This window comes from Coregonus lavaretus (assembly GCF_964263955.1).
Source record: "Coregonus lavaretus genome assembly, contig: HAP1_SCAFFOLD_2846, whole genome shotgun sequence".
Lineage (NCBI taxonomy): Eukaryota > Metazoa > Chordata > Actinopteri > Salmoniformes > Salmonidae > Coregonus > Coregonus lavaretus.
Window position 1 is genome coordinate 1 of NW_028162932.1, and position 26123 is coordinate 26123.

Genomic DNA, 26123 nt, shown 5'->3' on the forward strand with positions numbered 1-26123 from the left:
AGAGAGAGAGACAGAGAGAGAGAGAGAGAGAAGAGAGAGAAGAGAGAGAGAGAAGAGAGAGAGAGAGAGGAGAGAGAAAGAGAGAGAAGAGAGAGAGAGAGAGAGAGAGAGAGAGAGAGAGAGAGAGAGAGAGAGAGACAGAGGTGGAGAGAGAGAGAGAGAGAGAGAGAGAGAGAGAGAGAGAGAGAGAGAGAGAGAGAGAGAGAGAGAGAGAGAGAGGTGGAGAGAGAGAGAGAGAATAATATTTGACCATGGTTACTGATCAAAACCTTAGAAAAACCTTGACAAAGTACAGGCTCAGTGAGCACAGCCTTGCCATTGAGAAGGGTAGACACAGGAAAACCTGGCTCCCTGTAGAGGAAAGGCTGTGCAACCACTGCACAACAGCAGAACCTGAGACGGAGCTGCATTTCCTGACAAAATGTCAAAAATATAAAACAATTAGAGAGTGTCATTTCCCCAAATTTGAAATCCTTATTCAAGGTTTTAAAGACCTCTCTGATGAGGATAGGCTACCCATCCTGTTGGGGGAGGACGCAGAGAGCTGTGGGTTGGCAGCGCACTACATTGCTGCCTGCCATAAGTTGAGGGACAGTGTCTGACAGACCAATAAACCTGCACATGTCCTCAACTGTATGATTATTGTTATTGTTGAATGTATGGTTATATTGACCGTTGGTTATTGTTGTTACTGTTGTCCCGTTGACAATTTTTGATTCTCATTTTTATTTATTTTTTATATTGTAAATATCCAAAGTAAGCTTTGGCAATATGTACATTGTTACGTCATGCCAATAAAGCGAATTGAATTGAATTGAATTGAAATTGAGAGAGAGAGAGAGAGGTGGAGAGAGAGAGAGAGAGAGACAGAGAGAGAGAGAGAGAGAGAGAGAGACAGAGAGAGAGAGAGAGAGAGCGAGAGAGAGAATATGAGGAAGTGAGCAGAGTATAATATTTCTCTACAGGATAACTGGTTCGTCTCAAACACTGTAATAATTGAGTAATGTATCTGAGACAAATGTAAGATATTTTAAACACTTCCCTTTTTGTCACTGTGAAACTTAAATGTGAAGCTAGAGAAGAATCTTCAAAGAAAATTGTGTCTGAGAGAGATAGTGAGCTAGGAATGTGAGATATATATATATATATATATATATATATATATATATATATATATATCTGTTCTATTTCTGAACTACATAAATCATTGCATCCTGTGAATCTCTATTTTATAAAGTTGCTATTGACTAGTTGGTATTGAGGCAATGGCTAAAAATGGTGCTGTGCTGTTGATGTAGCCTGCTTTGGCTGGTGTTCTGCAGAAGTTGCTAACGCTCCCCTAACCGCTAACTGACAGGCTGGCTATAGGTTTCTCCCTCACAGGAAGCTGTGCGCTGAGGAGTATTATTAGGTTGTTACCAAGACAACCAAAGAATAACAACAGTACAACACAGCTGGCTAACATGTTTATCATGAACTGCTCACAATGATCCAAGAGACGGAGGTTTAGTATGGACATTCTTGTTAAAAATCTGTAATAAAAAAGGCCGTTCATTGTGTAATTCTCACTTAACTGATAATAAAATGTTTACTACCGACACAATTAAATTACTTTCTGAATAAAGCAGTGGGCAAAGGATATTTAGTTTTTGCCAGCATTAGACACTGTCTCAAGGGTTTGGCTTAGGGTTAAGGTCAGGGGTCAGGGGTCAGGGTCAGAACCCCCAGGTGTAGCATACTGTGGTTCTGGTGCCTGATGCAGCCTGTGAGGATGGAGCGGAAGGTTGCTCGTCGGTCCTCCTGGGGGAAGCTGAAGTACGCGTCTCGTCTGTAGGGCAGCCTGAGGTAGACGGGGAACTGACCAGGAGGTACCACTACCACGGGGGGAGATGTCTCCTCCTTCAAACCTACAGTACAACACACAGACATGCACACACATACAATTAACTCATTGATTGATTGAAATGCTGTATTTTCCCCTGTCTCCCAGTCTCCATGTTGCTATTTCAACAGTTGTGTGCATCTGTGTTTCAAGGATGTGATGCATCTCTTTAGGGGTTGACCAAACATCTAATGCATCTCTTTAGGGGTTGACCAAACATCAAATGCATCTCTTTAGGGGTTGACCAGACATCTGATGCATCTCTTTAGGGGTTGACCAGACATCTGATGTATCTCTTTAGGCGTTGACCAGACATCTAATGCATCTCTTTAGGGGTTGACCAGACATCTAATGCATCTCTTTAGGGGTTGACCAGACACTCACCGTAAGGGTCAGGGAAGGCCTTGTCCACAAGCGCTGTGTACTTCTCCTCTGATGTCAGAACTACGCCCCCTGATGGTAGGAGTCTCTGTCTAGCCGGAACACCCTTACTGAAGCTCTATGGAGGAACAAATACAACAACCAATTTACCAAACAGAGTTCAGAGTAGTGTGACTGACTATGTGTTAGCCCGCTGAGCTAAAGCCAAGGCATTACCTAAGAAAGCTAACACAATTCTTCAAGTGTCAGGTGAGGTAGTCCATCACCCAGCCTGGGGTTTATTCTCCATTACATATGGTCCTATATGAACGTGTACGGTCATGTTAAGTAATGTAATGTTGTGGTCATGTTAAGTCATGTAATGTCGTGTATGGTCATGTTAAGTCATGTAATGTCGTGTACGGTCATGTTAAGTAATGTAATGTTGTGGTCATGTTAAGTCATGTAATGTCGTGTACGGTCATGTTAAGTCATGTAATGTCATGTATGGTCATGTTAAGTCATGTAATGTCATGTATGGTCATGTTAAGTCATGTAATGTCATGTGTAGTCATGTTAAGTCATGTATGGTCATGTTAAGTCATGTAATGTCATGTATGGTCATGTTAAGTCATGTAATGTCATGTATGGTCATGTTAAGTCATGTAATATTATGTATGGTCATGTAATGTTGTGGACATGTTAAGTCATGTAATGTCATGTACGGTCATGTTAAGTCATGTGATGTCATGTATGGTCATGTTAAGTCATGTAATGTCATGTATGGTCATGTTAAGTCATGTAATGCCGTGTACGGTCATGTTAAGTCATGTAATGTCATGTATAGTCATGTTAAGTCATGTAATGTCATGTATGGTCATGTTAAGTCATGTAATATTATGTATGGTCATGTAATGTTGTGGACATGTTAAGTCATGTAATGTCATGTACGGTCATGTTAAGTCATGTAATGTCGTGTATGGTCATGTTAAGTGATGCAATGTCATGTATGGTCATGTTAAGTCATGTAATGTCGTGCACGGTCATGTTAAGTCATGTAATGCCGTGTACGGTCATGTTAAGTCATGTAATGTCATGTATGGTCATGTTAAGTCATGTAATGTCATGTATGGTCATGTTAAGTCATGTAATATTATGTATGGTCATGTAATGTTGTGGACATGTTAAGTAATGTAATGTCATGTACGGTCATGTTAAGTCATGAAATATTGTGTACGGTCATGTTAAGTCATGTAATGTTGTGTACGGACATGTTAAGTCATGTAATGTCATGTAAGGTCATGTAATGTCATGTATGATCATGTTAAGTCATGTCATGTCATGTATGATCATGTTAAGTCATGTAATGTCGTGTATGGTCATGTTAAGTCATGTAATGTCGTGTATGGTCATGTTAAGTCATGTACTGTTGTGTACGGTCATGTTAAGTCATGTAATTTTGTGGTCATATAAAGTAATGTATGGTCATATTAAGTCATGACATTTTGTGTATGGTCATGTTAAGTCATGTAATGTCATGTATTGTCATGTTAAGTCGTGTAGTGTTGTGTACGGTCATGTTAAGTCATGTAAGGTCATGTAATGTCATGTATGATCATGTTAAGTCATGTAATGTCGTGTTTGGTCATGTTAAGTCATGTAATGTAGTGTATGGTCATGTTAAGTCATGTAATGTCGTGTACGGCCATGTTAAGTAATGTAATGTCGTGTACGGCCATGTTAAGTCATGTAATGTCGTGTACGGCCATGTTAAGTCATGTACGTCATGTTAAGTCATGTAATGTAATTTACGGCCATGTTAAGTCATGTAATGTCATGTAATGTCATGTCATGTATAGTCATTTTAAGTCATGTAATGTCGTGTATGGTCATGTTAAGTCATGTAATGTTGTGTATGGTCATGTTAAGTCATGTAATGTCATGTACGGTCATGTTAAGTCATGTAATGTCATGTATTGTCATGTTAAGTTGTGTAATGTTGTGTACGGTCATGTTAAGTCATGTAATGTATGGTCATGTTAAGTCATGTAATGTCATGTAAAGTCATGTAATGTCATGTATGATCATGTTAAGTCATGTAATGTCATGTATGGTCATGTTAAGTCATGTAATGTCATGCATGGTCATGTTAAGTCATGTAATGTCGTGTACGGTCATGTTAAGTCATGTAATGTCATGTATGGTCATGTTAAGTCATGTAATGTCATGTATGGTCATGTTAAGTCATGTAATGTCATGTATGGTCATGTTAAGTCATGTAATGTCGTCTACTGTCATGTTAAGTCATGTAATGTTGTGTATGGTCATGTTAAGTCATGTAATGTCATGTATTGTCATGTTAAGTCATGTAATGTTGTGTACGGTCATGTTAAGTTATGTAATGTTGTGTACGGACAAGTTAAGTCCTGTAATGTCATGTAAGGTCATGTAATGTCATGCATGGTCATGTTAAGTCATGTAATGTTGTGGTCGTGTTAAGTCATGTAATGTCATGTATGGTCATATTAAGTCATGTAATTGTGTGTATGGACATGTTAAGTCATGTAATGTCATGTATGGTCATGTAATGTTGTGTACGGACATGTTAAGTCATGTAATATATGGTCATGTTAAGTCATGTAATGTCATGTAAGGTCATGTAATGTCATGTATGGTCATGTTAAGTCATATAATGTAATGTATGGTCATGTTAAGTTATGTAATGTTGTGTACGGTCATGTTAAGTCATGTAATGTCATGTATGGTCATGTTAAGTTATGTAATGTTGTGTACGGTCATGTTATTTCATGTAATGTCATGCATGGTCATGTTAAGACATGTAATGTTATTTTCATGTTAAGTCATGTAATGTTGTGTATGGACATGTTAAGTCATGTCATGTATTGTAATGTCATGTAAGGTCATGTAATGTCATGTATGATCATGTTAAGTCATGTAATGTCATGTATGGTCATGTTAAGTCATGTAATGTAATGTATGGTCATGTTATGTAATGTTGTGTACAGTCATGTTAAGTCATGTAATGTCATGTATGGTCATGTTAAGTTATGTAATGTTGTGTACGGTCATGTTATTTTATGTAATGTCATGCATGGTCATGTTAAGACATGTAATGTTATTTTCATGTTAAGTCATGTAATGTTGTGTATGGACATGTTAAGTCATGTCATGTATTGTAATGTCATGTAAGGTCATGTAATGTCATGTATGATCATGTTAAGTCATGTAATATCATGTATGGTCATGTTAAGTCATTTAATGTTGTGTATGGTCATGTTATGTCATGTAATGTCGTGTACGGTCATGTTAAGTCATGTATGGTCATGTATGGTCATGTATGGTCGTGTACGGTCATGTTAAGTCATGTATGTTCATGTATGGTCATGTTCAGTCATGTAATGTCGTGTACGGTCATGTACGGTCAGTCGTATGTTGGTATGGTGTTGGTTTACCTCCTGGTTGTCATGACACTCCAGGCTGTGATTGGCTCTCATCACCACAAACCTCTCCTTCCACTTCCTGGTGTCGTCATACTGCAGAACACTGTCCTGATAGAGCACCTCCTCTGGCCTAGGGGGCTCCTACAGGAGAGATGCAGGAGGAGTGGTGAGTGTGTGTTACTGTTGTTCCATTGTCCTCACTGGCTCCTACACATATCGCCATACAACACAGGACAACTTAGGTAAGACAATCACAATCATTTCCAGTAAAACCTTGATATTGGAAGGTTCGGTGCTGTAAGCCTCATAGTATTTCAATGTAGCGGAGTGTGTCTGTCCTACCCTCTGTTTAAGGAGATGAGTGTCTGTCCTACCCTCTGTTTAAGGAGATGAGTGTCTGTCCTACCCTCTGTTTAAGGAGATGAGTGTCTGTCCTACCCTCTGTTTAAGGAGATGAGTGTCTGTCCTACCCTCTGTTTAAGGAGATGAGTGTCTGTCCTACCCTCTGTTTAAGGAGATGAGTGTATGTCCTACCCTCTGTTTAAGGAGATGAGTGTCTGTCCTACCCTCTGTTTAAGGAGATGAGTGTCTGTCCTACCCTCTGTTTAAGGAGATGAGTGTCTGTCCTACCCTCTGTTTAAGGAGATGAGTGTCTGTCCTACCCTCTGTTTAAGGAGATGAGTGTCTGTCCTACTCTCTGTTTAAGGAGATGAGTGTCTGTCCTACCCTCTGTTTAAGGAGATGAGTGTCTGTCCTACCCTCTGTTTAAGGAGATGAGTGTGTCTGTCCTACCCTCTGTTTAAGGAGATGAGTGTCTGTCCTACCCTCTGTTTAAGGAGATGAGTGTGTCCTACCCTCTGTTTAAGGAGCTGAGTGTCTGTCCTACCCTCTGTTTAAGGAGATGAGTGTCTGTCCTACCCTCTGTTTAAGGAACTGAGTGTCTGTCCTACCCTCTGTTTAAGGAGATGAGTGTCTGTCCTAACCTCTGTTTAAGGAGATGAGTGTCTGTCCTACCCTCTGTTTAAGGAGCTGAGTGTGTCCTACCCTCTGTTTAAGGAGCTGAGTGTCTGTCCTACCCTCTGTTTAAGGAGATGAGTGTCTGTCCTACCCTCTGTTTAAGGAGATGAGTGTGTCCTACCCTCTGTTTAAGGAGATGAGTGTCTGTCCTACCCTCTGTTTAAGGAGATGAGTGTCTGTCCTACCCTCTGTTTAAGGAGCTGAGTGTGTGTGCATCCTACCCTCTGTTTAAGGAGCTGAGTGTCTGTCCTACCCTCTGTTTAAGGAGATGAGTGTCTGTCCTACCCTCTGTTTAAGGATATTAGTGTCTGTCCTACCCTCTGTTTAAGGAGATGAGTGTGTGTGCATCCTACCCTCTGTTTAAGGAGATGAGTGTGTGTGCATCCTACCCTCTGTTTAAGGAGATGAGTGTGTGTCCTACCCTCTGTTTAAGGAGATTAGTGTATGTCCTACCCTCTGTTTAAGGAGATGAGTGTCTGTCCTACCCTCTGTTTAAGGAGATGAGTGTCTGTCCTACCCTCTGTTTAAGGAGATGAGTGTATGTCCTACCCTCTGTTTAAGGAGATGAGTGTCTGTCCTACCCTCTGTTTAAGGAGATGAGTGTCTGTCCTACCCTCTGTTTAAGGAGATGAGTGTCTGTCCTACCGTCTGTTTAAGGAGATGAGTGTCTGTCCTACCCTCTGTTTAAGGAGATGAGTGTGTGTGCATCCTACCCTCTGTTTAAGGAGATGATTGTGTCCTACCCCCTGTTTAAGGAGATGAGTGTCTGTCCTACCCTCTGTTTAAGGAGATGAGTGTCTGTCCTACCCTCTGTTTAAGGAGATGAGTGTGTGTGCATCCTACCCTCTGTTTAAGGAGATGAGTGTCTGTCCTACCCTCTGTTTAAGGAGATGAGTGTGTGTGCATCCTACCCTCTGTTTAAGGAGATGAGTGTCTGTCCTACCCTCTGTTTAAGGAGATGAGTGTGTGTGCATCCTACCCTCTGTTTAAGGAGCTGAGTGTCTGTCCTACCCTCTGTTTAAGGAGATTAGTGTCTGTCCTACCCTCTGTTTAAGGAGATGAGTGTGTGTGCATCCTACCCTCTGTTTAAGGAGATGAGTGTCTGTCCTACCCTCTGTTTAAGGAGATGAGTGTGTGTGCATCCTACCCTCTGTTTAAGGAGCTGAGTGTCTGTCCTACCCTCTGTTTAAGGAGATTAGTGTCTGTCCTACCCTCTGTTTAAGGAGATGAGTGTGTGTGCATCCTACCCTCTGTTTAAGGAGATGAGTGTGTCCTACCCTCTGTTTAAGGATATTAGTGTCTGTCCTACCCTCTGTTTAAGGAGATGAGTGAGTGTCTGTCCTACCCTCTGTTTAAGGAGATGAGTGTGTCCTACCCTCTGTTTAAGGAGATGAGTGTCTGTCCTACCCTCTGTTTAAGGAGATGAGTGTCTGTCCTACCCTCTGTTTAAGGAGCTGAGTGTGTGTGCATCCTACCCTCTGTTTAAGGAGCTGAGTGTCTGTCCTACCCTCTGTTTAAGGAGATGAGTGTCTGTCCTACCCTCTGTTTAAGGAGATTAGTGTCTGTCCTACCCTCTGTTTAAGGAGATGAGTGTGTGTGCATCCTACCCTCTGTTTAAGGAGATGAGTGTGTGTGCATCCTACCCTCTGTTTAAGGAGATGAGTGTGTGTCCTACCCTCTGTTTAAGGAGATTAGTGTATGTCCTACCCTCTGTTTAAGGAGATTAGTGTCTGTCCTACCGTCTGTTTAAGGAGATGAGTGTCTGTCCTACCCTCTGTTTAAGGAGATGAGTGTGTGTGCATCCTACCCTCTGTTTAAGGAGATGATTGTGTCCTACCCCCTGTTTAAGGAGATGAGTGTCTGTCCTACCCTCTGTTTAAGGAGATGAGTGTGTGTGCATCCTACCCTCTGTTTAAGGAGATGAGTGTCTGTCCTACCCTCTGTTTAAGGAGATGAGTGTGTGTGCATCCTACCCTCTGTTTAAGGAGATGAGTGTCTGCCCTACCCTCTGTTTAAGGAGATGAGTGTGTGTGCATCCTACCCTCTGTTTAAGGAGCTGAGTGTCTGTCCTACCCTCTGTTTAAGGAGATGAGTGTCTGTCCTACCCTCTGTTTAAGGAGATGAGTGTGTGTGCATCCTACCCTCTGTTTAAGGAGCTGAGTGTCTGTCCTACCCTCTGTTTAAGGAGATTAGTGTCTGTCCTACCCTCTGTTTAAGGAGATGAGTGTGTGTGCATCCTACCCTCTGTTTAAGGAGATGAGTGTGTCCTACCCTCTGTTTAAGGATATTAGTGTCTGTCCTACCCTCTGTTTAAGGATATGAGTGAGTGTGCATCCTACCCTCTGTTTAAGGAGATGAGTGTGTCCTACCCTCTGTTTAAGGAGATGAGTGTCTGTCCTACCCTCTGTTTAAGGAGATGAGTGTCTGTCCTACCCTCTGTTTAAGGAGCTGAGTGTGTGTGCATCCTACCCTCTGTTTAAGGAGCTGAGTGTCTGTCCTACCCTCTGTTTAAGGAGATGAGTGTCTGTCCTACCCTCTGTTTAAGGAGATTAGTGTCTGTCCTACCCTCTGTTTAAGGAGATGAGTGTCTGTCCTACCCTCTGTTTAAGGAGATGAGTGTGTGTGCATCCTACCCTCTGTTTAAGGAGATGAGTGTGTGTGCATCCTACCCTCTGTTTAAGGAGATGAGTGTGTGTCCTACCCTCTGTTTAAGGAGATGAGTGTCTGTCCTACCCTCTGTTTAAGGAGATGAGTGTGTGTGCATCCTACCCTCTGTTTAAGGAGATGAGTGTGTGTGCATCCTACCCTCTGTTTAAGGAGATGAGTGTGTGTCCTACCCTCTGTTTAAGGAGATTAGTGTATGTCCTACCCTCTGTTTAAGGAGATTAGTGTCTGTCCTACCGTCTGTTTAAGGAGATGAGTGTCTGTCCTACCCTCTGTTTAAGGAGATGAGTGTGTGTGCATCCTACCCTCTGTTTAAGGAGATGAGTGTGTCCTACCCTCTGTTTAAGGAGATTAGTGTCTGTCCTACCCTCTGTTTAAGGAGATGATTGTGTCCTACCCTCTGTTTAAGGAGATGAGTGTCTGTCCTACCCTCTGTTTAAGGAGATGAGTGTCTATCCTACCCTCTGTTTAAGGAGATGAGTGTCTGTCCTACCCTCTGTTTAAGGAGATGAGTGTGTGTGCATCCTACCCTCTGTTTAAGGAGATGAGTGTCTGTCCTACCCTCTGTTTAAGGAGATGAGTGTGTGTGCATCCTACCCTCTGTTTAAGGAGATGAGTGTCTGTCCTACCCTCTGTTTAAGGAGATGAGTGTGTGTGCATCCTACCCTCTGTTTAAGGAGCTGAGTGTCTGTCCTACCCTCTGTTTAAGGAGATTAGTGTCTGTCCTACCCTCTGTTTAAGGAGATGAGTGTGTGTGCATCCTACCCTCTGTTTAAGGAGATGAGTGTCTGTCCTACCCTCTGTTTAAGGAGATGAGTGTGTGTGCATCCTACCCTCTGTTTAAGGAGATGAGTGTCTGTCCTACCCTCTGTTTAAGGAGATGAGTGTGTGTGCATCCTACCCTCTGTTTAAGGAGATGAGTGTGTGTGCATCCTACCCTCTGTTTAAGGAGATGAGTGTCTGTCCTACCCTCTGTTTAAGGAGATGAGTGTGTGTGCATCCTACCCTCTGTTTAAGGAGCTGAGTGTCTGTCCTACCCTCTGTTTAAGGAGATTAGTGTCTGTCCTACCCTCTGTTTAAGGAGATGAGTGTGTGTGCATCCTACCCTCTGTTTAAGGAGATGAGTGTGTCCTACCCTCTGTTTAAGGAGATGAGTGTGTGTGCATCCTACCCTCTGTTTAAGGAGCTGAGTGTGTCCTACCCTCTGTTTAAGGAGATGAGTGTGTGTGCATCCTACCCTCTGTTTAAGGAGATGAGTGTGTGTGCATCCTACCCTCTGTTTAAGGAGCTGAGTGTGTGTCCTACCCTCTGTTTAAGGAGATGAGTGTGTGTGCATCCTACCCTCTGTTTAAGGAGCTGAGTGTCTGTCCTACCCTCTGTTTAAGGAGATGAGTGTGTGTGCATCCTACCCTCTGTTTAAGGAGCTGAGTGCGGGTTTCTTTCTGTTGCTCCACCTCCTCCTGCAGCTTAGAGCAGAAGGCTACAAAGTACTGCTGTCTGTAGTGGGGAGTGAAGTTCTTCAGCTCAGCCTCAGCACGACCTGCACACACACACACACACACACACACACACACAGACACAGACACACACACACACACACACACAGACACAGACACAATGGTCAGAACCAGATCACTGTCTTCACTGAAGACATTAGAGCTAAGTTGCTCATAAGCTGTCAAGACAATGCCATTCAGTGTATTCAGAGGTGAACCATCTTTCTCACATCCTCTAAATAAACCACATCATAGAGCTACAGGTATCTGCCAAAATAAAGGAAACCACAATACAACATCATCTTACTTCAACATCCCAACCACAATACAACATCATCTTACTTCAACATTCTGACCATAATACAACATCATCTTACTTCAACATTCTGACCATAATACAACATCATCTTACTTCAACATTCTGACCATAATACAACATCATCTTACTTCAACATTCTGACCATAATACAACATCATCTTACTTCAACATTCTGACCACAATACAACATCATCTTATTTCAACATCCCAATCACAATACAACATCATCTTACTTCAACATTCTGACCACAATACAACATCATCTTACTTCAACATTCTGACCACAATACAACATCATCTTACTTCAACATTCTGACCACAATACAACATCATCTTACTTCAACATCCCAACCACAATACATCATCTTACTTCGACATCCCAACCACAATACAACATCATCTTACTTCGACATCCCAACCACAATACAACATCAACTCAGCATAATATCTCTGTATCATTTTAACAAACTCTACAGCACACAGATATTCTCTATGGTCTTGTGGCTAGCCTTGTTCCACCATCCTGATCTTGTGAGATCACATTCTGTTCATCTACAAGTGAAGTGAAACACAACGGGAGCACAGAGGTCAGGATGGTGGATCATCTTCCCATCTGCTACTGGCTGGTTAGATTTTAAGGCTTCTTTTCTGGTCTCCTATGAGTCATTCTGTTGTCACTACGTCAGTGATGACCGTCCGTCATGATTCATCCCTGCCTCATTCATTTCCCTCCTCTCTGTCAAAGGTGTGAAAACCAACACAACGCATATGGCCAATACCACAGAGGGTCCAGTTATAATCTAGCACCACAATCTATCACCACAAACTATCACCAGATTATAGCACCAGAATATAGCACCACAATCTAGCACCACAAACTATCACCACAAACTATCACCAGATTATAGCACCAGAATCTAGCACCACAATCTAGCACCACAATCTAGCACCACAATCTAGCACCACAAACTAGTTCCAAAAGCTGAAAAATGTCAATAGGATTTATTTGGAATTGTGATTTGGAATAAATGACTACAAAGCATGAGAAGACCTACTTAGAGAGAGAGCAAGAGAGACCCTACTAGAATCTGAAGTCAAATGTCTACTGTTTGCTGATGATCTGGTGCTTCTGTCCCCAACCAAGAAGGGCCTACAGCAGCACCTAGATCTTCTGCACAGATTCTGTCAGACCTGGGCCCTGACAGTAAATCTCAGTAAGACAAAAATAATGGTGTTCCAAAAAAGGTCCAGTTGCCAGGACCACAAATACAAATTCCATCTAGATACCGTTGCCCTAGAGCACACAAAAAGCGATACATACCTCGGCCTAAACATCAACACCAACGGTAACTTCCACAAAGCTGTGAACGATCTGAGAGACAAGGCAAGAAGGGCCTTCTACGCCATCAAAAGGAACATAATATTTGGCATACCAATTAGGATCTGGCTAAAAAATACTTCAGTTATATCAGTTATTTAACCTTTATGGTTGTGAGGTCTGGGGTCCGCTCACCAACCAAGAATTCACAAAATGGGACAAACACCAAATTGAGACTCTGCATGCAGATTTCTGCAAAAATATCCGCCTTTAAATTCTACAACCACCTAAAAGGAAGCAATTCCCAAACCTTCCATAACAAAGCCATCACCTACAGAGAGATGAACCTGGAGAAGAGTCCCCTAAGCAACCCGGTCCTGGGGCTCTGTTCACAAACACAAACAGACCCCACACTCCTGTATTCTACCTTCCTGTATTCCTCCCTCCTGTACTTCACCCTCCTGTATTTCACCCTCCTGTATTTCACCCTCCTGTACTTCACCCTCCTGTACTTCACCCTCCTGTACTTCACCCTCCTGTATTCTACCCTCCTGCTGTCACGAACGTCGTAAGAAGCGGACCAAGGCGCAGCGTGATATGCGTACATCTTTTAATGAGTACTTTTCAACAATAACAAAACAACAAAACGATACGTGAAGTCCTAAGGTTGACAAAACACAAACCTCTCCGGAACAAGATCCCACAAATGACAAGTGCAAAACAGGCTGCCTAAGTATGGTTCCCAATCAGAGACAACAAGCAACAGCTGATTCACGTTGCCTCTGATTGGGAACCACCCCGGCCAACATAGAAAACACATGAACTAGAAACTGAACATAGAACACAAAACATAGACCCTACACACCCTGGCTCAACATAGAAGAGTCCCCAGAGCCAGGGCGTGACACCTGCATTCTATCCTCCTGTATTCAACCTTCCTGTACTCCACCCTCCTGTATTCTACCCTCCTGTATTTTACCCTCCTCTATTTCACCCTCCTGTACTCCACCCTCCTGTATTTTACTCTCCTCTATTTCACCCTCCTGTACTCCACCCTCCTGTATTTTACCCTCCTGTATTTTACTCTCCTCTATTCCACCCTCCTGTATTCTACCTTCCTGTATTTTACCCTCCTCTATTCAACCTTCCTGTATTCCACCCTCCTGTATTATGTTCTCCTGTATTCTACCCCTACTATATTCTACCCTCCTGTATTCTGCACTCCTGTATTCTGCACTCCTGTATTCAACCCTCCTGCATTCAACCCTCCTGCATTCAACCCTCCTGCATTCAACCCTCCTGTAGTCTACCCTCCTGTAGTCTACCCTCCTGTAGTCTACCCTCCTGTAGTCTACCCTCCTGTAGTCTACCCTCTAACTATGTCCCTCCACACAGGCGTTATCTCCATCAGAATATCCTGTCATTATGTCCCATGGAAACTCAGAGCAATTAGACCCAAGTCAACCTATTAGCAGATTATTAAGGGCTCAGATATGGAGCAGGAAGATATGAAGTGGGAGTCTCTCCCTCTCTCCTAGTCCTAACCCACCCAGGGTTGTTTTCTCTCTCTCTCTCTCTCCTAGTCCTAACCCACCCAGGGTTGTTTTCTCTCTCTCTCTCCTAGTCCTAACCCACCCAGGGTTGTTTTCTCTCCCTCTCTCCTAGTCCTAACCCACCCAGGGTTGTTTTCTCTCTCTCTCTCCTAGTCCTAACCCACCCAGGGTTGTTTTCTCTCTCTCTCTCCTAGTCCTAACCCACCCATGGTTGTTTTCTCTCTCTCTCTCCTAGTCCTAACCCACCCAGGGTTGTTTTCTCTCCCTCTCTCCTAGTCCTAACCCACCCAGGGTTGTTTTCTCTCCCTCTCTCCTAGTCCTAACCCACCCAGGGTTGTTTTCTCTCCCTCTCTCCTAGTCCTAACCCACCCAGGGTTGTTTTCTCTCTCTCTCTCCTAGTCCTAACCCACCCAGGGTTGTTTTCTCTCCCTCTCTCCTAGTCCTAACCCACCCAGGGTTGTTTTCTCTCCCTCTCTCCTAGTCCTAACCCACCCAGGGTTGTTTTCTCTCCCTCTCTCCTAGTCCTAACCCACCCAGGGTTGTTTTCTCTCTCTCTCTCCTAGTCCTAACCCACCCAGGGTTGTTTTCTCTCCCTCTCTCCTAGTCCTAACCCACCCAGGGTTGTTTTCTCGCTCTCTCCTAGTCCTAACCCACCCAGGGTTGTTTTCTCTCTCTCCCTCTCTCCTAGTCCTAACCCACCCAGGGTTGTTTTCTCTCTCTCCCTCTCTCCTAGTCCTAACCCACCCAGGGTTGTTTTCTCTCCCTCTCTCCTAGTCCTAACCCACCCATGGTTGTTTTCTCTCTCTCTCTCTCTCCTAGTCCTAACCCACCCAGGGTTGTTTTCTCTCCCTCTCTCCTAGTCCTAACCCACCCAGGGTTGTTTTCTCGCTCTCTCCTAGTCCTAACCCACCCAGGGTTGTTTTCTCGCTCTCTCCTAGTCCTAACCCACCCAGGGTTGTTTTCTCTCCCTCTCTCCTAGTCCTAACCCACCCACCACAGAGATAGTGTACATGCTGTGGTATATAGTGTATATAGGATGGATACAGAGAGATGGAGAAGAGATGTTGTGGTATGCTATACTTTATACAAGATGTATAGTCTATAGAAATAGACATTTGCACTTATGATGACAGTGACTTTTCGACCGCTGGTTTTGGACGCTGTCAGACACCCTAAATCTCCTCCATCTTGGTTTGTGGAGTCAACAGCACATCCTTGGTACTGACACAGAAACTATCATTCTGACGGTTTACTGAGAGGTGGAGAGAGAGACAGAGAGAGACAGGGAGAGAGACAGAGACAGAGACAGAGACAGAGACAGAGACAGAGAGAGAGAGAGACAGAGAGAGAGACAGAGAGAGAGAGAGAGCGAGAGATTGTCTAGCCGTGCATCAGGAATTCAACAGGAAACCACTATCTTTTCTCTACATCCTGCTAACTACTACAAACCGCTGCCCTCCAACCCTTTGTATTTTATCTCTGGTCTGTCTGGCTAAAGAGTGGAGACCTCTGGGACTGTGTAGAGGACTAACTGTCTGGCTAAAGAGTGGAGACCTCTGGGACTGTGTAGAGGACTAACTGTCTGGCTAAAGAGTGGAGACCTCTGGGACTGTGTAGAGGACTAACTGTCTGGCTAAAGAGTGGAGACCTCTGGGACTGTGTAGAGGACTAACTGTCTGGCTAAAGAGTGGAGACCTCTGGGACTGTGTAGAGGACTAACTGTCTGGCTAAAGAGTGGAGACCTCTGGGACTGTGTAGAGGACTAACTGTCTGGCTAAAGAGTGGAGACCTCTGGGACTGTGTAGAGGACTAACTGTCTGGCTAAAGAGTGGAGACCTCTGGGACTGTGTAGAGGACTAACTGTCTGGCTAAAGAGTGGAGACCTCTGGGACTGTGTACTTTCTATAGCCCCTCTGTGTCTTTAGACCAATAAGTGACACCGGACTAAAACCAAATACACAACACATTGGACGGCTTGTGTTAAGGAAAATATTCTCTGTGTGTTTAGGACATAAGTGACCAGAACATATTTGGAATCCTCCAAATGAGTATGCCGATCCCTGAAAAAAACTAAGTTTACAGCAAGGTGAGAATAAAACCGTGGACAAGCTAGGCATACATCTTAGAGAGTTACGCTGCCTCTCGTCTCTAGAGAGACCAGAACATACAATGTAGTTTTACACCATGAACGCAGCAACTTAAACCACATATGTCTGGAGATACTTACAGTTACTAGATCTTCTCATCGCCCCAGAGCGCAGAGCTACGAACCAGCTGGGATCTGAACCCACAACATTCTGGACTCAGGAAGAGGAGCAGGGTTCTAGTGTGGAGGAGAAGGGTTCTAGACTGTCTAGTGTGGATGAGGAAGGTTCTAGGCTCTCTAGTGTGGAGGAGGGGGGTTCTAGACTGTCTAGTGTGGAGGAGGAGGGTTCTAGACTGTCTAGTGTGGAGGAGTGGGGTTCTAGACTCTAGTGTGGAGGAGGGGGGTTCTAGACTCTAGTGTGGAGGAGGAGGGTTCTAGACTGTCTAGTGTGGATGAGGAGGGTTCTAGACTGTCTAGTGTGGAGGAGGAGGGTTCTAGACTGTCTAGTGTGGAGGAGGGTTCTAGACTCTAGTGTGGAGGATGGGGGTTCTAGACTCTAGTGTGGAGGAGAAGGGTTCTAGACTGTCTAGTGTGGAGGAGGGGGGTTCTAGACTCTAGTGTGGAGGAGGGGGGTTCTAGACTCTAGTGTGGAGGAGAAGGGTTCTAGACTGTCTAGTGTGGATGAGGAGGGTTCTAGACTGTCTAGTGTGGAGGAGGAGGGTTCTAGACTGTCTAGTGTGGAGGAGGGTTCTAGACTCTAGTGTGGAGGAGGGGGGTTCTAGACTCTAGTGTGGAGGAGAAGGGTTCTAGACTGTCTAGTGTGGAGGAGGGTTCTAGACTCTAGTGTGGAGGAGGAGGGTTCTAGACTGTCTAGTGTGGATGAGGAGGGTTCTAGACTGTCTAGTGTGGAGGAGGAGGGTTCTAGACTCTAGTGTGGAGGAGGGTTCTAGACTCTAGTGTGGAGGAGGGGGGTTCTAGACTCTAGTGTGGAGGAGGGGGGTTCTAGACTCTAGTGTGGATGAGGAAGGTTCTAGACTGTCTAGTGTGGAGGAGGAGGGTTCTAGACTGTCTAGTGTGGAGGAGGGTTCTAGACTGTCTAGTGTGGAGGAGGGGGGTTCTAGACTCTAGTGTGGAGGAGGAGGGTTCTAGACTCTAGTGTGGAGGAGGAGGGTTCTAGACTCTAGTGTGGTGGAGAAGGAATGTTCTAGACTCTCTATTGTGGAAGAGGATTCTATCATCTCTAGTGTAGAGGAGGAGGGTCCTAGACTATCTTGTGTGGTGGAGGGTTCTAGAATCTAGTGTGGTGGAGGAGGGTTCTAGACTGTCTAGTGTGGATGAGGAGGGTTCTAGACTGTTTAGTGTGGAGGAGGAGGGTTCTAGACTGTCTAGTGTGGAGGAGGAGGGTTCTAGACTGTCTAGTGTGGAGGAGGGGGGTTCTAGACTCTAGTGTGGAGGAGGGGGGTTCTAGACTCTAGTGTGGATGAGGAAGGTTCTAGACTGTCTAGTGTGGAGGAGGAGGGTTCTAGACTGTCTAGTGTGGAGGAGGGTTCTAGACTCTAGTGTGGAGGAGGGGGGTTCTAGACTCTAGTGTGGAGGAGGAGGGTTCTAGACTCTAGTGTGGAGGAGGAGGGTTCTAGACTCTAGTGTGGTGGAGAAGGAATGTTCTAGACTCTCTATTGTGGAAGAGGATTCTATCATCTCTAGTGTAGAGGAGGAGGGTCCTAGACTATCTTGTGTGGTGGAGGGTTCTAGAATCTAGTGTGGTGGAGGAGGGTTCTATAGAGATGAGGAGGAGGGTTCTAGATTCTCTAGTGAGGAGGAGGAGGGTTCTAGACTCTAGTGTGGTGGAGGAGGGTCCTAGACTCTCTAGTGTGGAGGACAAGGGTTCTAGACTCTCTAGAGTGGTGGAGGAGGGGGTTCTAGGCTCTCTAGTGTGGAGGACAAGGGTTCTAGACTGTCTAGTGTGGATGAGGAGGGTTCTAGACTGTCTAGTGTGGAGGAGGAGGGTTCTAGACTGTCTAGTGTGGAGGAGGGTTCTAGACTCTAGTGTGGAGGAGGAGGGTTCTAGACTGTCTAGTGTGGAGGAGGAGGGTTCTAGACTGTCTAGTGTGGAGGAGGGTTCTAGACTCTAGTGTGGAGGAGGAGGGTTCTAGACTCTAGTGTGGTGGAGAAGGAATGTTCTAGACTCTCTATTGTGGAAGAGGATTCTATCATCTCTAGTGTAGAGGAGGAGGGTCCTAGACTATCTTGTGTGGTGGAGGGTTCTAGAATCTAGTGTGGTGGAGGAGGGTTCTATAGAGATGAGGAGGAGGGTTCTAGATTCTCTAGTGAGGAGGAGGAGGGTTCTAGACTCTAGTGTGGTGGAGGAGGGTCCTAGACTCTCTAGTGTGGAGGACAAGGGTTCTAGACTCTCGTGTGGAGGAGGGGGGTTCTAGGCTCTCTAGTGTGGAGGAGGGTTCTAGAGTGGAGGAGGAGGGTTCTAGACTCTCTAGTGTGGAGGAGAGCTCTAGACGCTCTAGTGTTGAGGATAAGCGTTATAGACTCTCTAGTCTGGAGGAGGGTTCTAGACTCTTTAGTGTTGAGGAGGGTTCTAGACTCTAGTGTGGAGGAGCAGGTTTCTAGACTTTCTAGAGTGGAGGAGGGTTCTAGACTCTAGTGTGGAGGAGGGTTCTAAACTCTTATGTGGAGGAGGAGGGTTCTAGACTCTCTTATGTGGAGGAGGAGCCGGTACTGTCAGAGAGAGGAGACTGTAATGTCCGAGAGAGAGGAGAGAGGAGACTGTACCGTCAGAGAGAGAGAGGAGAGAGGAGACTGTACTGTCAGAGAGAGGAGAGGAGAGAGGAGACTGTAATGTCCGAGAGAGAGGAGAGAGGAGACTGTACCGTCAGAGAGAGAGGAGAGAGGAGACTGTACTGTCAGAGAGAGGAGACTGTGCTGTCAGAGAGAGAGAGAGGGGAGACTGTACTGTCAGAGAGAGGGTACTGTACTGTCAGAGAGAGGAGACTGTACTGTCAGAGAGAGAGGAGACTGTACTGTCAGAGAGAGAGGAGACTGTACTGTCAGAGAGAGAGAGGAGAGAGGAGACTGTACTGTCAGAGAGAGAGAGGAGAGAGGAGACTGTACTGTCAGAGAGAGGAGAGAGGAGACTGTACTGTCAGAGAGAGAGAGGAGACTGTACTGTCAGAGAGAGAGGAGAGAGGAGACGGTACTGTCAGAGAGAGGAGAGAGGAGACTGTACTGTCAGAGAGAGGAGAGAGGAGACTGTACTGTCAGAGAGAGGAGAGAGGAGACGGTACTGTCAGAGAGAGGAGACTGTACTGTCAGAGAGAGGAGACTGTACTGTCAGAGAGAGGAGACTGTACTGTCAGAGAGAGGAGACTGTACTGTCAGAGAGAGGAGACTGTACTGTCAGAGAGAGGAGACTGTACTGTCAGAGAGAGGAGAGAGGAGACTGTACTGTCAGAGAGAGGAGACTGTACTGTCAGAGAGAGGAGACTGTACTGTCAGAGAGAGGAGAGAGGAGACTGTACTGTCAGAGAGAGGAGACTGTACTGTCAGAGAGAGGAGACTGTACTGTCAGAGAGAGGAGAGAGGAGACTGTACTGTCAGAGAGAGGAGACTGTACTGTCAGAGAGAGGAGAGAGGAGACTGTACTGTCAGAGAGAGGAGAGAGGAGACTGTACTGTCAGAGAGAGGAGATGTACTGTCAGAGAGAGGAGAGAGGAGATGTACTGTCAGAGAGAGGAGAGAGGAGACTGTACTGTCAGAGAGAGGAGACTGTACTGTCAGAGAGAGGAGACTGTACTGTCAGAGAGAGGAGACTGTACTGTCAGAGAGAGAGAGGAGAGAGGGGAGACTGCACTGTCAGAGAGAGAGAGAGAGAGAGAGAGGGGAGACTGTACTGTCAGAGAGAGAGAGGAGAGAGGAGACTGTACTGTCAGAGAGAGAGAGGAGAGAGGAGACTGTACTGTCAGAGAGAGGAGACTGTACTGTCAGAGAGAGGAGAGAGGAGACTGTACTGTCAGAGAGAGGAGAGAGGAGACTGTACTGTCAGAGAGAGGAGAGAGGAGACTGTACTGTCAGAGAGAGAGGAGAGAGGGGAGACTGCACTGTCAGAGAGAGAGAGGAGAGAGGGGAGACTGCACTGTCAGAGAGAGAGAGAGAGAGAGGGGAGACTGTACTGTCAGAGAGAGAGAGGAGAGAGGGGAGACTGTACTGTCAGAGAGAGAGAGGAGAGAGGGGAGACTGCACTGTCAGAGAGAGAGAGGAGAGAGGGGAGACTGCACTGTCAGAGAGAGAGGAGAGAGGGGAGACTGCACTGTCAGAGAGAGAGGAGAGAGGAGATTGTACTGTCAGAGAGAGGAGACTGTACTGTCAGAGAGAGAGGAGAGAGGAGACTGTACTGTCAGAGAGAGGAGAGAGGAGACTGCACTGTCAGAGAGAGGAGACTGTACTGTCAGAGAGAGAGGAGAGAGGAGACTGTACTGTCATTGAAAGTAAACCCTTTATTGGACATGTCATAAGGCCTTTAGTTATGGCCTAGTTTCCCCCCAACATTGTGGTCTGAAACTCCTGGCACATGGGCCAGGTCGGACATGCAAATCACAATATGCTGGCGTGTGAAGTGATTAGTAATTCCTTTAGGAATCCAGACATAGAGAGAGTAGAGTTAAAGTGTTTTATCATCCACAATCTGCATTCAGAATGACTGCTATGGTGAACAAATTGCCAAACCAGACTACCTAAACTATCTAAATTGGAATAGCCATCTCAGTAATGGGTACAATTAGTCCAACCACTTACAGATTGGATTAGTTTAGAAAACTGCGTGTTATTTATCTTTAAATTAATTAATCAACCAATGTGCATGCAGAAACGTAGATATTAAAACTTAGGCGCCGTTTACACAGCCATCCCAATTCTGATCTTTTTTTCCACTAATTGGTCTTTGGGCCAATCACATTAGATCTTTTCACATCAGATAATTGTCAGTGCTGATCTGATTAGTTTTTAAAAAAGACAAATTATTGAAAAAAATATCAGAATTGGGCTGCCTGTCTAAATGCTGCCAAAACTACTCTAAAAATCTACCTGCTGGGAAATATGATAATGAGGCCCTCCCACATCTTTTTGTTTTTGTATTTATTAGGGATCCCCATTAGCTGTTGCCAAGGCAACAGTTACTCTTTCTGGGGTTCATTCTGAGAGAGTTAACGGAAATTAACTCAACACAGTGGAGTAACAACAACACCACAAGGTGTTGATTCCACTGTGTTTCAAATACCGCTTCATTTATTCACTGCAGGTGGCGTCAATTTCAATCCCACTGGTGTTAACCCCACTAGAATCAACACCCAGATATAACACTGGTGTTAACCCCACTAGAATCAACACCCAGATATAACACTGGTGTTAACCCCACTAGAATCAACAGATATAACACTGGTGTTAACCCCACTAGAATCAACAGATATCTCACTGGTGTTAACCCCACTAGAATCAACATTCAGATACAACACTGGTGTTAACCCCACTAGAATCAACATTCAGATACAACACTGGTGTTAACCCCATAAGAGAGGATCTCATGTTAAATACTGTTGAAGTTTTATGGCTACAGGTTCACCTGCCTCACCTAAAGCCCATTCTGGTGGGAAGCTGCTATAGACACCAAGTGCTAACAGTCAGTATCTGGATAACATGTGAAAGGCTTGATAATATATGTGATATCAATAGAGAGGTATACTTTCTGGGTGATTTAAATATTGACTGGCTTTCATCGGGCTGCCCACTCAAGAGAAAGCTTCAAACTATAACCAGTGCCTGCAACCTGGTTCAGGTTATCAGTCAACCTACCAGGGTAGTTACAAACAGTACAGGAACGAAATCATAAACATGTATTGATCATATCTTTACTAATGCTGCAGAAATTTGTTTGAATGCAGTATCCAAATCCATTGGATGTAGTGATCACAATATAGTAGCCATATCTAGGAAAACCAAAGCTCCAAAGGCTGGGCCTAATATTGTGTATAAGAGGTCATACAATACGTTTTGTAGTGATTCCTATGTTGTTGATGTAAATAATGTATGTTGGTCCGTGGTGTGTAATGAGGAGCAACCAGACGCTGCACTTGACACATTTATGAAATTGCTTATTCCAGTTACTAATAAGCATGCACCCATTAAGAAAATTACCGTAAAAACTGTTAAATCCCCTTGGATTGATGAGGAACTGAAAAATGGTATGGTTGAAAGGGATGAGGCAAAAGGAATGGCAAATAAGTCTGGCTGCACAACCGATTGGCAAATGTATTGCAAACTGAGAAATCATGTGACTAAACTGAATAAAAAGAAGAAGAAACTACACTATGAAACAAAGATAAATTACATAAAGAATGATAGTAAAAAGCTTTGGAGCACCTTAAATGACATTTTGGGCAAAAAGGTAAACTCCACTCCATCATCCATTGAATCAGACTCCTATTTGCCATATCTTCAATTTAAGCCTACTAGAAAGTGTGTGCCCCCAGGCCTGGAGGGAAGCTAAAGTCATTCCGCTACCTAAGAATAGTAAAGCCCCCTTTACTGGCTCAAATAGCCGACCAATCAGCCTGTTACCAACCCTTAGTAAGCTTTTGGAAAAAATGGTGTTTGACCAGATACAACGCTATTTCACAATAAACAAACTGACAACAAACTTTCAGCACGCTTATGGGGAAGGACATTCAACAAGCACAGCACTTACACAAATGACTAATGATTGGCTGAGAGAAATTGATGATGAAATGATTGTGGGGGCTGTCTTGTTAGACTTCAGTGTGTCTTTTGACATTATCGATCATAGTCTGTTGCTGGAAAAACGTATGTGTTATGGCTTTACACCCCCTGCTATATTGTGGATAAAGAGTTACCTGTCTAACAGAACACAGAGGGTGTTCTTTAATGGAAGCCTCTCCAACAAAATCCAGGAATCAGGAATTCCCCAGGGCAGCTGTCTAGGCCCCTTACTTTTTTCAATCTTTACTAATGACATGCCACTGGCTTTGAGTAAAGCCAGAGTGTCTATGTATGTGGATGACTCAACAATATACACGTCAGCTACTACAGCGACTGAAATGACAGCAACACTTAACAAAGAGCTGCAGTTAGTTTCAGAGTGGGTGGCAAGGAATAAGTTAGTCCTAAATATTTCAAAAAATAAAGCATTGTATGTAGGACAAATAATGTACTCAACCCTAAACCTCAACTAAATCTTGTAATGAATAATGTGGAAATTGAGGAAGTTGAGGAGACTAAACTGCTTGGAGTAACCCTGGATTGTAAACTGTCATGGTCAAAACATATTGATACAACAGTAGCTAAGACGGGGAGAAGTCTGTCCATAATAAAGTGCTGCTCTGCTTTCTTAACAGCACTATCAACAAGGCAGGTCCTACAGGCCCTAGTTTTGTCGCACCTGGACTACTGTTCAGTTGTGTGGTCAGGTGCCACAAAGAGGGAATTAGGAAAATTGCAATTGGCTCAGAACAGGGCAGCACTGCTGGCCCTTGGATGTACACAGAGAGCTAACATTAATAATATGCATGTAAATCTCTCCTGGCTCAAAGTGGAGGAGAGATTGACTTCATCGCTACTTGTATTTGTGAGAGGTATTGACATGTTGAATGCACCGAGCTGTCTGTTCGAACTACTGGCACACAGCTCGGTCACCCATGCATACCCCACAAGACATGCCACCAGAGGTCTCTTCACAGTCCCCAAGTCAAGATCAGACTATGGGAGGCGCACAGTACTACATAGAGCCGTGACTACATGGAACTCTATTCCACATCAAGTAACTCATGCCAGCAGTAACATTTGATTGAAAAATAACATAGAAATACACCTTATGGAACAGCAGGTGTAACAGTGTTGCTTCCGTCCCTCTCCTCGCCCTGGGCTTGAACCAGGGACCCTCTGAACACATCGACAACAGTCACCTTCGAAGCACCATTACCCGTCGCTCCACAAAAGCCGCGGCCCTTGCAGAGCAAGGGAAACAACTACTTCAAGGTCTCAGAGCGAGTGACGTCACCGATTGAAACACTACTAGCGCGCACCGCTAACTAGCTAGCCATTTCACACCGGTTACACAGGGACTGTGATGCAACACAAACATAGACACATGCATACAAACACGATAACATACCCACTATACACACATGTACACATGTATTTTGTGTTAAAGATGTGTGGTAGTAGAGTAGAGGACTGAGGGCACACACTTAATATGTTGTGAAATATGTATAACTGCCTTAATTTTGCTGGACCCCAGGAAGAGTAGCTCAGATATATCACAACACTTTTTACCACAACACAGATATTTTTACACTCAGAAATGTGCTGCGTATATGTGCCATATGCTCCTTATAATCTCTGTCCGGAAATCATCCTGATGAGTTGAAGCAGAACTGGAGCAGAGAGGAAAGTACAACCATGTAGATATAGCCTACTTCTCTCACAGCACAGATGCACATTCCCAGAGTTCTAGGAGTCAATTGAACTTCTCCTTACAAGTGGTCATCTTTCTCTCTCTCTCTCATAATTAAATACACTGTTAGACACACACACAAAAAAATGTAACGGACGTGGGTGTGTCCCACTTCTGAGGAATGTTTATTCATTTTTTTTTAAACGTTTTGTTTTGCGCATAGCCCTTGCACCTATCATAGCCTTCATTTAAGTGTTCTATGCATATCACCAAAGAAGAATACAAATTCACACACAACTACTATTTACTATTTATGTTATTATTTTATTTCTGTCTCTTTCTTTATCATTTGGAGAAGCTAATCTACGTGGACCTCAGTAAAAACATACATTAAATTGCCATGCTTTTCATTTGAAAATGTTTTAGCAAACCCCAATAAACGTTTTTTTTGTTTTTTTTTACAGATAAGGGTAGGCATTGTAGCCTAATTCCAATGACATAATGAGCGCACATAATTTCCCCACAATAAGTGTAACTTTCTCTTACCTCTGATGTAGTTGGATTTAGTCTCATCCAGCAGACTGGAAGAAGATGCTCCCATAGTGAAATTAAATGATCTCAGTCCACGATAAACTGCAATGCCAGAGGCGAAGAAGCTGTATATCGTCCCGTCAACAGACCGCTTCAGTGTGTCGATGCTCGCATCTGACAGAGAACGGGCGTGGAGGAGCACGCTTGAAGAAACCACTATCATGGGAACTTCCTCAATCTACAGCGCCGCCTTCAGTAGCCCGCTCGTATTCAGAAGCGTTTCGGTTTAAGAGCGTCGTTTACATTGTTGTTTTACATCTCATCATGTAGCCTAGGCTAATATATCAATGACTGTATCTAGTGCTATTTATACAGATACACTATAAATACAGATAAACAAATTGAAAGAGTCACTGCAAAACGTTTATAAAATAACTTTATATACATTTCCAATTTGGTCCACAATTTTTTCCCTGTCAGTTTCCCAAAAACATTTTAAGGATAAGTTCATCGTTAGAATCTTCGTAGGAGCATCTTTAAATCTCCGAGCTTTTTCCCCAAAATCATTGTTATTAACGTTACACTTGAAAACGCTCGTAATCTCAGACCAGACCATTCGTAGAACAGCTAATGGTCCTTTCAAGATAACTGGGAACTCGGAAAAATGCGAGGTCAAATCAAATCATGAAGTCAGTGATCTTCAGGTCGGAAAGTCGGAGCTCTAGAAAGAGGCCCGAGTTCCCGAGTTGGAATTCCGAGTTGGATGACCTTTCAAAACGATTTTTCCCAAAATTCCCAATTGTCACGAACGCACTGATGTCGGGGGAGATTTCCGAGCTCCGAGTTCTGAGTTCCCAGTGCGTCGTTAGATGCTTTTCTCCTCTCCCGCTTCACTTTATACACAGAAGTTCTCCGCTAAACATAAAATCACATGATTTATCATCACTCTGTGACCGCTGATCA

The 26123-nt window shown here is 44.2% G+C and overlaps 1 protein-coding gene across 1 annotated transcript; it reads right to left on the reverse strand.

The window, feature by feature from the left end:
• Positions 1-1695: 1695 nt before the first annotated feature.
• On the reverse strand, positions 1696-25258 carry LOC311118671 (protein Niban 1-like; the record flags this gene model as incomplete). The annotated part of the gene is made up of 5 exons (XM_084193459.1): positions 25176-25258; positions 10794-10924; positions 5716-5844; positions 2267-2381; positions 1696-1907 (listed from the first exon to the last, which is right to left on the reverse strand). The coding sequence occupies exons 1-5, from the start codon at positions 25228-25230 to the stop codon at positions 1696-1698; spliced, it is 642 nt and encodes a 213-aa protein (XP_084049585.1). The 5' UTR covers positions 25231-25258.
• Positions 25259-26123: the final 865 nt, after the last annotated feature.